Source organism: Priapulus caudatus, unplaced genomic scaffold (assembly GCF_000485595.1).
Source record: "Priapulus caudatus unplaced genomic scaffold, Priapulus_caudatus-5.0.1 Scaffold292, whole genome shotgun sequence".
Classification (NCBI taxonomy): Eukaryota; Metazoa; Priapulida; class Priapulimorpha; order Priapulimorphida; family Priapulidae; genus Priapulus; species Priapulus caudatus.
The window spans coordinates 171,265-185,557 of record NW_014577353.1 but is presented as its reverse complement, the minus strand read 5'-3'; the positions used below and the strand labels follow the sequence as shown (position 1 = coordinate 185,557).

The following is a 14,293-nucleotide window of genomic DNA, read 5'->3' as shown; positions in this document are numbered from 1 at the left end:
GAGAGAGAGAGCGAGAGAGATAGACAGGGAGAGAGAGAGAGAGAGAGAGAGAGAGAGAGAGAGAGAGAGAGAGAGAGAGAGAGAGACGATGGACAGTTTTTCGACACGCGGTGACACGAAATAGTTCATTGTCAGGTGTTGCTCGTCGTACACGTGCAGTGCAACGGCAGTGCACAGCCCGCGCACCGCGCTTCCCGCGTCCACACACATACACACGTTAGATATCGTCTGCTTCTGCCGTTAACGCCGGGTCGGTTGAGAGACGGCGCATTACAGACAATTTTCCGTGACATCCCAAGTTGCGATCTGCTACTTATTGCCGACGTTTGGCAGACACATTACGCCGATTTGCGCGTACACACGCCGAGGCGCAAGGACCGCTACTTGCCGACGCCTTTATTGCATTTCTGATGGAAGATGGTGTGAATGGCGGGCAATTTTCCGTGACATCCAAGGTGAAAGGAATGCCACTTATTGGGTATCTGATGTTAGGCGTTTAAATGACTGCACTTTGTCGCAATTGCTCTGACTTCTTGCGGTAATAGTGCTGCCTACTGTGTGTACATTGTATACTACGGCAGTTACCTTACATGTCGCTCTATATGAGCTACAACGACGCTACTGCTCTCTCTCCTCCCCCCATTGTGAAATATTGCTCGCTGTTTTATTTCCTACCTGAGCGTTACGCATAAGCTGTACGCAAAACATATTCTGGTCAGTATTTCGTACCTAGTTTCCTGTTCTGACAAAGGGAAACGCTTTATCGTAGAGCAAAGAAGCCAAATATTCAGGTTCGCTGTTGTAGAGTAAAGAGGAAGAAGTGTTGTAAGTGAAACCGCGTAATGATCAAAATAGCACGGTTCTGTTCATAACATGCCGGAGCGATCGCATAGCGCTTTGAAGTATTGGATCACGAAAAGTAGAAAAATAAAATGAGCTGAATCGTAGATTAGGTCTGCAGTTTTCTCATTTAGAATGGGCTCATTTAATCATTTAGGTCAGGTAATGCCGCCACTTTCTAAACGTTCGCGTTTGACTTTTCTATTCGACTAATCTGGATGAAATCTTGAATGAGGACGGCATGCACGTATGCTGGCTGGATCAAGCGATACTAGCTTGCGAGATATGCGCGCGCAAAAGCGTCTCCCCATTGTGAAGGCATCAAGAATGAAGCCGTGCAAATGGAATACAAACTAGTCCTTGGTAGTTTTTAGCGCAAAGCAATACATCTAATTCCCAAATGGCGACAAAACGCAGGCTCGATCTTTGAGAGAGGCCCGCATTCGCTGGCACGAATCCGAAAGCAGGCAAATGTTAAAAGATTACCAATTAAGGTAATGGCCGAGGCTGAGTCAGTTTATGAATTAACTCGTGTATTTTTGGGCTGGAATTATTATTCATTTATGGCGCGCAAGAACTCGGCGGTCACCAAGCGTGGAGAGCCAGCGTCCCGCAGGACCCAGCAGCAGAGTCTGATGTTCGGCTGCCGGATAAAATATTGCACTTAACGATTTAAACGAGGTTTTATTGCTGATCAATTGTTGAGGGTGCATCGTGGGACCGTAATGACATCTCTGTCACGCCATGCTTTTTATTTCGCCAGCCCTATCGCCGACAAGCGACGCAAGCCTACGTAGAACGTCATAAAACTATGATGGATCTGACATGGAGGGTGCTGAATTATTGAGCCGCCGGTGGCAGGGAGGTGTGCGCTGGAGGAGGAGGGGTGTTGGCGCGGAGGGGGGAGGGGGAGGGAAGATGTGCAGAGCACACAATCGCGAGACGAGCGTTGCAACGCGATGCGCTGCATGGCGATCAACGACGTTTAGGATAATAGCAGTAGCAGCAGCAGCAGTAGCAGACCAAGTGCACCTGCTTGAATCATAATGCCATCGCCGGCTCTTATCTTTGCTGAATAGATTACACTCCTGTTAATAATAACTCTCTGTTTTGTTTCCTAAGCCATAAGGGTACCTACCTACCTACCTAGCAGCAGCCCACATCTCTGAGTCACTCACTATTCATAGTAGGCAATTGAAGGTCTGGCCAAGCGGTGCGCCCGCACCTGGTCGGTTGGTGCCGAGAAAAATGAAACATTGAATCGGTTAGTCTTCTGGGGATGCTCGGCTGGTAACGCTAATTGTGCTCGTTCTATGAAATATTAAATTTATCACCCCAGGGCAATTTATTTTAGGTATAATCACTTAGAACCGTACTTAATAATGTATTAATTTGTCTTAAATGCATGACGTATCTCGTCAGGCACGAATGTAGCGCATTGCTAATTATATGCCCGTGCAGCGCTAGCGTCGGCGATGCGAAGTTAGTTAGCATCAGGTCATTTTTGTCGATGGATCATCGTTTGTTACGTGGCGACGCCATAGTGCAACCTGCCTCGGTAGTGTTTCTTCGTACCTTGGTTCTCTCGCTATGTATAGATAATATCATTTTGTTTTTTGCTTTATACCTAATCAGCTAATGTTATGTTCACATTACCTAATATGGTCAGTGTGGAGTTAACCCATATATATATATATATATATATATATATACATATACATATACATATACATATACATATACATGTATGTGTGTGTGTGTGCGTGCGTGCGTGCGTGCGTGCGTGCGTGCGTGCGTGCGCGCGCGTGTGTGTTGCTGTAGTTTTAATTATGCATTTTTTTTAATTGTGTAGGTGCATTATCATCTCTCCTGTGATTTCTTAATTAGCTTGACAGCTATAACGATTGAAGATAGCTCGGTGAGGCACTGCGGCAATATTGATATTAATGACCTAAAAACGGACATTCATTATATTTCACGGGTGCTGACATAACAGGGTTTATATACAATCGTCAGGAACTAATAATGCCAGTGTGCAATCGCACGTGCATTTGTTCAGGTGGTGTGACCAAAAACTGCAATATAATCAGGAGTTCACATTAAAACACATTATAATTATTTCTGTTGAAATACTAATTCGTTATTATTTGCTTACGTGTCTCAAGCTATCAGACACAGGCATCAAAAATCCATATCCAGTCTTCAATGTTTTTTACAAGTACGCTGTAGGCCTACTATCGTCTTTATTTGTGAATATTTTCCCTCTACATTACAGTTACCGTTGATATTATTGCACGAAGTGGCAAATGTAATTCCGTGCGCATATACGCGAGGATAGATATTAGAAGTGCCTAGAATCTTGTTTGACGGCTATACGGATCAATAGTGGATGTCAGATGTACCCCGTACACCGCGCGTGCACACACCCTCCTGCACCCCACCCTCAGCCCCATACACCGCGCGTCCACACACCCTCCTGCACCCCACCCTCAGCCGACGACATTGAACACTTTACAAAGTGAGTGTCTCACAATTGATTATGCTGTCAGTCCATTATGTGTATGAATGATACAACTGTCAGCCGATTCCCAAGTGTGCCCTGTTTGAAGCTTTACGTTGGCTGTTGTCATATGGTTGTCACCCGCGGGACTGGGTCCTGTCAAAGTGATCGCTGCCAGGAAGTAGTAAGGCCACTACTTCCATCTAATTGCCGCTAAATTAAGGTGGACATTGTCGGTTGTCACTACGCACGCTGAAATATTAAACATGCTAGCTGGTGACATTATCTATGCTCACGCAATACCTGCCGCGCTTCACGCTCAGGTAGCGTGTGTAGGTGATATGGTACGGACAGGCGCATTCTTACAAACATCATTTCCTGCCCGCTGGGGAATTCAGCTATTGGTCAGCCTGCCAGCGTAATAAATGTCTATGGATGAGCATTAGCGCGAGTTGTGTGCGGTGACTATCACATGATGTGCGCATTATCTTCTTCATTAGGAAATGCAACGGAGCAGGCACACAATACTGGTCCGCAGCTTGTAGCGCTGCGTTATTATACAGGGTGACATGTGTCAACACCGGGCGATGTTTAATTTGTCTATGATAGCCTTTGATCATTACTGTCTGGTCTCAGGTGAATTCCCTTACCAGCCGTTCGGTATACGTGCTCGCACGCGTACACCTACGCGTGGTCTAGGGTAGGGTGGTTATGTGTGGAGACCATCATCTCACAGAGAGCTGTCGCTAACGTGCGAAACGCGGCCATCGCTGATGGAATAATCCGATGCCGTTTCAGATAAAAAAATGTTTTCAGTTATAATATCTGCAGCGAAAGCTAATGGAGGAATTTTGTCGTGAGAGGAAATAAAAAACGTCGAATACTTGCACATTCTTCTAGCCCCTCATCATTTAGGAGTAACTGCTATTCATTTTCTGGTGTAATGCTTTCAGGAGAATGAAATCCATTACCTGTATTTTGCATCTGGTCCCGGTGGCATCTGCCGTTCTGCATAATGCCGTGATTTCTTTTCTACAAAGAACGCGATTTCCATCACTATGCCTCGAAACATGCCTGCATTTCCGCGTTATCAAATTCAAAACGTAGGTCTTAATGTTGCTGCGTTCTTTTGTAAAGAATGCTGACTTCGCTATTGTGGGTGTCTGTCGTTGTTTGTGTGCATAAAAGCAGCATTTGCAGCAGTTTCCTGCAAATGGTTATAAAATATTTAAAATCCTCGCGAGGTGTCATCTCGCGCATTTATTTCTTACGGCGTGATATTCTCGATACAGAAATAAATTAGTTTCTGAATATTTAATTCCCTGCCTATTATAATTTCGCCATTTCGTATTTCGATTGCCGTGCACCGTTGTTATTGTGCGGTGACTTCAGCTTGTGGACCGAGAGATACTATGCGTGCGCGTGCTGTTGGGGATTTAGAATGCGCCCTCAATTCCAAGGAAGCCAGACTCTTTTTAGCGCTGGCATGAATTTTTAACAAGGTGCATGTCGGTGGCTGAAAAACGTGTTGCTTTCTCATGGCGCAAAGCAACATTTTGCCAAGCGCGTCTATGTGCACGACATGAAAGCATCTGTTGTGAACGACTAGCGAGCACAACGAGCGAGAAGCATGCAACGAACAGCATACATGCGGGCCTGTTTGGATGTCCTCTGTATTCATAATCTAGCTTCTACCGATGACTTAGTGCCGTACGAGCATTATGTGGATGGATGATGGTGCACAATATAACAGCTCTTCGTTGGTACTTTTAAATCACTCGACCGTGTTCGTTGATTAATTGCAGTTAGTTATTAGTCGCTTGTGCTTAGATACGACATCTTTAATGTACTTCATTGAATTGCTATTTGTTCTTGAATTGGTCGCGTTTCCATGGTCACTGTTGATCTTCGTCTGCGCGGCTAGAATTGTTCACTGACACGCTGCTGCCTAGCAGGCAATGTCGCGCACCAATTCCTTAATTCCGTCGCTGATCAGTTATGCAAAGCTAGACGACGTGAGTAATCCTACTGCCTCGGTGTGAACGGGGAGCTGGGGCGGGGATCTGTCCGCGAGGATGGCCGCTGTCATGGCCGCTCCCTCCCGCTGCTGGTCGGTGGCATATATAGTCGCCTCGCATCGCCGCGGCAAGTGGCTTATTGTGTAAAGTGCTTGTTATTGGTACACCTTGTTCTTTGATGAAGCCTGGGCATTGATGTCACTCGACTGCGCCCGTTGATGGCCTTTAATGCTGCGGTTAATGCAGATACTCAGTGTCGCCGAGGAGTAATTGAACGTAATGGTAGATAGCAGGCGTATTGCCACCGAAATGTGAAAGTAATATATAAAGGGCTTTTAATGGCAAATGGCTGGAGCAATTAATCTATTAGTCCTTTGTCACTTTTGGCCAAACACCTTTTGGTAATTTGCACTTTGGGCTGCCTTGCTGTGTTGTCGGACCACAATGCTGCCTTACATGGGTGGTGACAAGCATTTGGCATGGCGAGCGATACACCGAGTTTTGTATCAAGCGTGCAGTGGCGGATTGATCTTTTTGCTCCGTGCCACAAAGGTGGTAAATATCATTGATGGCAGGGTCTCTGCGAGGTCTAATGCAAGCCGTTTTTATGCAGCCAGCCTTTTGTGTACGAATTTCCCTTATTCCTTGAGCAAATATAGTGCCACATTACCCCGTCATACCAACAAACGTCTACACAAATGAGCACAGGACAGAGACGTTGCATGTCATGAACCTTTGTTGTGCCTGTGTTTTGTGCCCTTCCATTAAAATGCGGGTTTGTTCTTTGTGATGTTACGTGCAAATGAGTAATGTCAACAACAAAATTGGATAAGAGACAATGCACGTCACTTGTCACTGCTTCACAATGCGTCTCGTGCATTTAGTGTCTTTGCATCGTAGGAAACGCTTTTTCTGCCCCCATAGAAATTTAGGGTGTCATTCAGTAGCTGACAGACATGATCAAACTGATTGTTATAAAGGTTGTCATGCCAGCTAAAATTGTAAAACTTCCTACTAAAAGCTCCGCTTGCATTTCGTGTGCCGACGCGAAATTTTACGAAAGAAAAAGAGCAAGCTTGAAGGCACAGAGCACGCCATCAGAAAATAGAATAAACGGAAGAGTCAAGCAGCCTTTTAATCGACCTTTCACGGGTTACATGATCACGATAGCGCGCATGGCGTCCGACATGTTTGGTTTGCCCAAAAGAAAAATGTATCTTCGTCTACAATGCACATGTACGAATGCGAATTGTTCACAAGCGAACGATGTCAAAAACGACAATCTTATCGGTATACGGGGAAATGGGGTTGAGAATCTTGCAGAAATAGACAACGGACACAATACTATGGTTACATACTTGTGCCGCATGAATTCTTACGACGTTACTAATCATGTCCAAAATTAGTGTTATATAAAATCTTATAGAAATTTTCCTGTACGAATCGCGGGGTACGTGCGGCTGTTAAAAACGATCAAAAAATGGTGTTGCTAGTTAGCATGAATGGCGTATAAAATCACCCAACATGACGAGTCAAACATGTTGCCTACGTAAGCATGTCGTACATTGAAACGTTTGCTTTCTCTTGCAGGGAGTTCTTCTACATTCAGATGGAGAAGTATGCTCGGCAGTCGATCAGCGAAGGTGTCAAGACTATCGAGGAGCTTACGGCCGTGACCAGAGACTCGGAGTTGTTCCGTGTCCTCAACCTGCATTACAACCGCAACAATCACATAGAGGTAGTAAGTACAGCAGTAGCAAGATTCACGCAGACGTTATACCCTACATTGCGCACTGGCGAATTAATGCGATTGCATTATTGTCCCTGTTCACCGTTATCTACTTCACGCCTTGTTTGCAGCCATGTTAGATTTGTAATGTGTTTTTGGGAAAAGCCGTTTTCTAACCATTATCATTTGCCAGCAAACTTCTCTACTGTTCACACACAAGCACACGCTCACGCACAAGCACACGCACGCGCACGCGCACGCGCACGCACACGCACACACACACGCACGCACGCACGCACGCACGCACGCACGCACGCACGCACGACACACACACCACACACACACACACACACACACACACACGCACGCACGCACGCACGCACACACGCACACACACACACACACACACACACACACACACACGTATAATTTCGGATTTATTTACCAGAAATAATATTTCTTTATCACCAACATATTTCTAGCTAATGACTTCCTTCGGTCTTCACTCGGGGATTCTAGCGTAGTCTCTCCTCCGCTGCTGTACACCGTCAGATTGATTTGATTTTGATTTTGATTTTGATTTTTTTGGCAATTGGGTGTGTTTCATTATCATTTTGTTGTTGTTGTCATAGCTAATATTGTTTTTGGACGTTTCGGTCCGAACGACCTAAGAGTGTTTCTTTTTAATATTCGACAGCGTGCACCGTGGTATTCTAACATTACACTCGCTCCGCTGTGTTAGCAGCAGCTATTGTGGGTTCCGGTTATTTTTCTTTTATATGCGAACTCGGCATTACCTTTTTACCATTTATTATTATTATTAGTAACTAACTCATAACTATTTTACATTTTTGCGCGTCTTGTTCATGTTCCTTTTACGATATTACGTTGTATATTATGCACAGGAAACCGTCGTTATATTTACAGTTCCATTATTACTCGTAATGGCGATTCTACCTAAAAGGCGTGGCCTTTCACATTCACAAATTAGATGCAAAGATCTGTTCCCGCATTCGTATAATAGTTTTACTAAATAAATGCGCAAACGAACATGCAGCAATCATTTTTTTAGCTACGGTATTGCCGTAGTGTTCTTATAAAATTTCTTAATTGTAGCTGCTCTGTAAATTATTACGCAATCGTGAAACCACGCATGGTTTACTTCAGTAACAATACTAGAAAGCGAAACTTATTCATGGTAACACCCTTCGTAACCAACATATTACATTCATTTTCCATATATTCTTTTATGCGTTTCCTTTTCTGTTTCTCATAATTGCTGAACGGGCATTAAATTTTGATGACATAAGCTTGCTAGCAATTTCAATCGCATTCGATTACTAACTACTAACAGTTTATGTCGTGTGTGCATTGACTGGACCAAAAGCGGCACAGGTTATATAGGCATAGTCTCAGAGGATCTTTTCACTGACGGTCTGCTTAATGGATAAAGAGTAAACGATTATATGTACGCGTGGTTGTCTGTGTACGTGCGTACACGCATGTGTGCGTGTGTGAATTAGTGCGGTCGTCAGTTCATGTGTGTGCATGAGCGCGGGCGCACACACGCGCGTGCGCGTCTGTCGGCGTGTGGTTATGCGATGGTAAGGGCAAATAGACAGATAGACTGACTGTTTGACAGACGGACAGACTGACAGGCAGACCTAAAGATAGGCAGACAACCTGATTAATAGACGTAGGAAAAGACGAATGGATGGACTATCGGATGCACGGACTGACGGACGGATGGACTGACGGATGCACGGACTGACGGACGGATGGACTGACGGATGTACGAACTGACGGACGGATGGACTGACGGATAGAGAGATGGACTGACGGATGCACGGACTGGCGGACGGACTGACGGATAGACGGATGAACTGACGGACTGGCGGATGGATAGCGCACATCGCCGCAGTCACGCTCGCGTTACACTAAATTGAAGAAACTTTACAACGTTTGCGTCCAGTCGCCGCAGTTTATTCATCATCGCTAAGCTAACATGCTGGTTTGATGTGCGCATGAACTTTTATGCTAAAATATCAAACTAGTTTTTTACTCTTTAGTTATTACGTATATGATCATGATATTAGTTGCGGTCAGACATAAAAGCAGGCGCGTGCTTACAAAGCGGTTCGCGAGCATTTGTTCTATTTTGTACCGCTTTTTAGACGGGAAAAAAAGAACGAATCTTCTAATAATTTAAACGCGTGGAATTTATGTGACTGTCTCATAAATTTGTTTCGCTTGTGACATGTAAACTGCATTATAGGGATCACGATCAGCGTTTTTCTTTTTCATCTGAAGTGGCCATTAAAGTTGGCGGTTTTATGATATCTGTCACCACACATGGCCAGTCTGACCGCGTAACAGACAAGAACAAACACTATTTTGAATAAACCTCATTTCCTTTATTGCTTGTTTTGAGATGTTATTAATTTCAGTGTTATTTTATTGTGGCAGCTATTATTTTTGTCTCTCAAGTTTAATAACTGTAATTGCCTGTGCCTTTGTGTGGAGTAATTTATCTATGCTTAGCATGTCGGTGCCTATATTCCCTAGTTGCCTTCAGAAATCACTTAGCTTTTGACTTTGTTGAGGATGATTTTTTTGCGCTCGGCGCACTGCTTGCTAAAGGCGTGGTCCTCCTGGGATGGTTTATGTAGGAAAATATGAAATTACCTAGATGCCTTATTGCGTATGATTGATAAGTGTGGAGACGGCGAATAAAGCATATTTAACCCGTAACACGAAATTAATGTTGCATAAAGTTTTAAGCTATTCCGCTGAGATTAGCATAAAAGTTTTTGTGCCGGCGGCGGCAATGCGGACAGTGAGGGGGATGAGATGCTGCGGTGCGTGCGTGCATGCGCGTGCGTGCGTGCGTGCGTGCGTCTGCTTGCGTGCATGCGCATGCGTGAGTGTAGATGACTGCGTGAGATGTGTGCGTGCATGAATGCGTGTGTGCGAGGCGGCGTCCGCGTTCGTAACTGCGACGCGTGCTAGCGAGAATTTAATATCAGATCGGTAATGGCGGTTCTGCACGATAGATGCGCGCCCGAGAGACTGCCGTTGCATGAGTTGGCAATGACGCTTGACTTAACCGCGCTGGTTATTCTCGTCTCAAGGCATTTGCTCCAATTAACTTTAATACCTAAATTTAATATGCATTTGCTTAATTGATTCGTTATGGCAACTCTTAAAAGTTTTATATGTGGACTTGCTCGAGATCCTAATGGAATCGGACTAATAACATTTGGCGCATTATATCGCCAATAAAGCCTAATTGCCGCTGATTTACTTAGTGTCCTTGAGAGACTGGTATGTGATCGCGGCGCCTGATGAGATGGCTGGCGAATAGGGAAAGGTGCTATTAATATGAGATCGTTTTATAGCCACGGCTCACTGATTGTTTTCGCTGTTTGTTCAGCGTTCGCGCGGATTCAGCGCGACCTTCTTTGTCGTTCGGCGAGAAATCGTTTTTTCGTGCCAGCGATGATGTTTGCCCACCGGTGTTTAGCCACGGCCGGCGAAGACTGTTGATATTTCTGCGAAATGCGAACATTTTATGGCGCACCCGCGCGCACGGGCGTTCGTAAGTAGTGGTGGCCTGCAGCAATTATCTGCGCGTGTGATACAATAAAACTTCTCAGCAGGGTCGGCACTGACAGATGATAAATGGCTCGCTCCGGCTAAGCCTATTACATTCTATCAATTTAACACATTAAGAAAAATTACCCGACACTTAAGTTGTACGATGATATTTATCGGCGGTGCTCTATGCTAGAGCGCAATCGGGTTTGCTCGACGCGGGATTTGCCCGTGCTGCCGTGCCCCGTCTATCGATCTCTCCGGGAAGACCTCCAGGAGAGAAACGATGAGTGACAAGTATCAGCCAAGCCGTATTAGGGAATTATCCCACGCACTTAGCCACGCTCGGCGCTGTTGTCATCCTAAATGGATTTCTACTGCTGGCCGAAGTTGTCTCGGCATGCGCCTGTCACATGTTATAACCTCCGCACCCAGGAACCTGGCGATTTCCTGTCAACAGGTTAAATGTCTGCGTGGCGCGACCAATCGGCCGGGCAGATTCACCGCCTAATTACCCGCTGATCTCCGCATCTAATTGTCAGTGTGCGCGCCGAACGCTTACTTCATCCGCCCCCCGCTGCTGCTCGACCCGCGTAGTCTGCCAATATTCAGCTCGCGCTATACTCAGTTCCTTCTGTGCGACTTTGAAAGGTCAATACTCGCTATAGGATGTGATTTCATCTTTATATATATATAGTTATATATATATGAAGGGGAAAGAGAGAAGACAGAGAGCGAGGGAGAGAGAGAGAGAGAGAGAGACCTTATACGCACGCACGCATACACACTTAGATAGACTGACTTTATTCAGTAGGTGTGCGTGCGGGTGTGGCTACTTGTGTGTCTATCTGTATGCGCGCGCGCGTGTACATGGAATGGAATGTTATTGTATCGGTCTATATTATACACTCCTGGTCTTGTCACATCTGAAAGGTCCGTAGGAGAATGTCACACGGATGGCCATCGTGCTTCTCTGGTATCTCGTGAACCTTTAATAGCGATTAGTAAACATGTTAATACCGACAGCAAACCCTGATCCACGCATAAGATTTCTCTTGTTTGTTTTATGCGGTGTCAGCACAGCGGATCCAGAAGGCTGGCGTGCCTATTATATTTTTCTCGGAATATAAATTGAATTTCCTGGAGAATTCACATGAATAATCGCTTCTCTAAATCGCAACAGGCATTAATTTTCGTTGCTAATCATTGCAGACATGTTTCTTCAGCTTTGATACTTCAGGGATGACATATAAATGCAATTACGCATACAATCTGCTCTGAAATGCCTTCCGTATGGTTGGCATTATTTGAAATAAGAATCCATCCTTCACTGTACAGAAATTGCCAAGGGCTTGTTACATCTTTCTGTCATGTTAGCAGGTGTTGTTTGCCGACGTTTGATAATTAAGGGCACATATCTAATCACTAGAGGCAGCATTAAATCTCCTTGAGAGAAAGCCATCTTGCTGAATGGCGGTTAATTAGAGATGAGACTTGTAGCGTTGGTTGCCTGAGTTAAAAGTCATCACCGACTAAATAATAGACAATTTATGTCTATCCTTTCTTATCACGAACGATTGGTTAGCACCGCGAAATGCGTGCGTCTATTTCATGTACTAGATGGGTAATATTGCATTGCGACTTGTATATTGTTTACAAGTTGCCCTTATATTACTGTTGAAGAAGGTGTTATCTGGCGAGAAATTAAAGATGGCTGTCGTTATGCATGTGTGGCTACTGTTTATATTATAACCACTGCTTCCTCTACTCTGCAGGTGCCTGATAGCTTCAGAAAGGCCACCGAGCTAACGATGCGGGAATTCTTCAGGTCGGTAATCTCAGGCAAGGATACGGAGCAATCGTGGAAGAAGCAGATCTATAAGGTTATCGCTCGCATGGACGACAACATTCCGGAGTACTTTATGTCCCCGAACTTTCTCGAACAGCTGGAGTAATGATGGAAATTTCTCGGTTGTTCTCTGCAATTTGGTTAATGAAGCCATATCAAGTTCTCATTTCCCGGCTGCAAGTCAACACCTGTTCCAGGAAATTCCCGACTTTGGGCGGAGTTTGTGACGGTGTGCGTACGTGCGCGCGTGTGCGCGTGTGTGTGGAAGGGTGGGGGGTGGGGGTGGATACACGTGAGTTCCTACCGTAGAAAAGCTAGCTGGAGATGACGGCTAAAAATCGGCGTGCCGACAATGCCCGCGTACAACAGATGGTGATGTTTAGATGCGGCTTGCCCCACTCTGCTTGCATGGCTGAGTCGGTCCGGTGCGTGACTACAGGGATGTGCCCTGCAGCGGTGTCGCCGAGGCCTCGCTCTCCTCTCACCGGTGCAGGTGTTGGCTGCTATAACGACCAGCGTGCATCTTCCCCGCACGGCAGGTGCAGAACGCTGCTGAAGGTGCTTAGCGCGTTCATCGTTGGCGTGCCCCCGCCTTTTGTTCTCAACGTGACGGTGGTACGTCTCGCCCCACAAACAACTGGAAAAAAATGGCCGCCGAATGTAAATTGCAACGTCAGTGCTTTCGTTGAAATATGTGTGTATACAGATCGATTGTCTTTGCTGGTCGGCGTAACAATGTTTCCACACACGATCGTACTGTTATATGTAGCCGTAAATATGCGTAATACCAAAGTATATCTGATGGCCTGAGTGCTTTAGACAACCACTGATAACTGGTTGATCGAATTCATCACACTTATGGTCATTCTGCTGGAATGAAATGATGGGAATTTAGGGGCATATACGATTCCAGAAGCAGCGACACAAGATGTGTCTTATTTACACGTTCATTATTGTAACCTATGTAGCCGTTTATATTTTGTGACTGAAATCTTCAGAAAGTCTTAAGTGAAAACATTATTTGTGTAAAAAGGAAATAAGCATTCACTAATTGTACACGTGTTTGTTAAGTATTCTTAACTATTTTTTCTGATGTTACGACTTGACTTGTTTAATGTGTGTGCGTTTGCTGGCCGCAAACGTGTGTGTGTTGCTGTCATGAGACGGTTCCATTCTCGCATATCAAGGCAATGATGCTAGTATTTTTCCCCAGATCAGTTCAGGCCTTTATTAATGGCCAGAGGGCCGACTGTTATAGCTACGCGTGGTTCATTGCGTGACAGCGTCGCACATAGGTTTGATAAGGGCTGGCCATATACAAGTAATATTGTCTTGCTCTGTGTAATGTATAGTTAGTATTACGCAAATATATAATATATATATATTTGTATGCGTGTGCGTGCGTGCGTGAGTGAGTGTGTGTGTGTGTGTGTGCGTGTGTGTGCGTGCGTGCGTGTGTGTGCGTGTGTGCGTGCGTGTGTGTGTGTGTGTGTGTGTGCGCGCGTGCGTGTGTGTGTGTGTGTGTGTGTGTGTGTGTGTGCGCGCGCGCGCGCGCGTGTGTGTGTGTGTGTGTGCGTGCGCGCGCGTGTCTGTACGCAAATATCACCAAGGGCGTTTTTAGATTTTGTGATCTCAGTGTGCATTTATCTTGTGCATCATCTTGCACGATGTGAATTTAAACTATAGAAGCCTGGAGTTACTGAGCAGTTCTTAGTAGCTTCATGAAGCACTAGTAAGGTTGGTGGCATGCTGATTATAGCTGA

The 14,293-nt window shown here is 45.2% G+C and overlaps 1 protein-coding gene across 2 annotated transcripts in view; it reads left to right on the top strand.

Moving 5' to 3' along the window:
* LOC106808652 (prospero homeobox protein 1-like) overlaps positions 1-13,962 on the top strand; it is an 86,903-nt gene extending 72,941 nt beyond the window's left edge. Inside the window, exons 5-6 of one of the 2 annotated variants that reach the window (XM_014811460.1) lie at positions 6,949-7,096; positions 12,457-13,962. In XM_014811460.1, the coding sequence (XP_014666946.1) occupies positions 6,949-7,096; positions 12,457-12,636 (328 nt within the window). In that variant the 3' untranslated portion in view covers positions 12,637-13,962. Of the gene's footprint in view, positions 1-6,948; positions 7,100-12,456 lie in introns of both variants that reach the window. The other variant, XM_014811459.1, reaches the window with a different exon arrangement.
* The last annotated feature ends 331 nt before the right edge of the window (positions 13,963-14,293 follow it).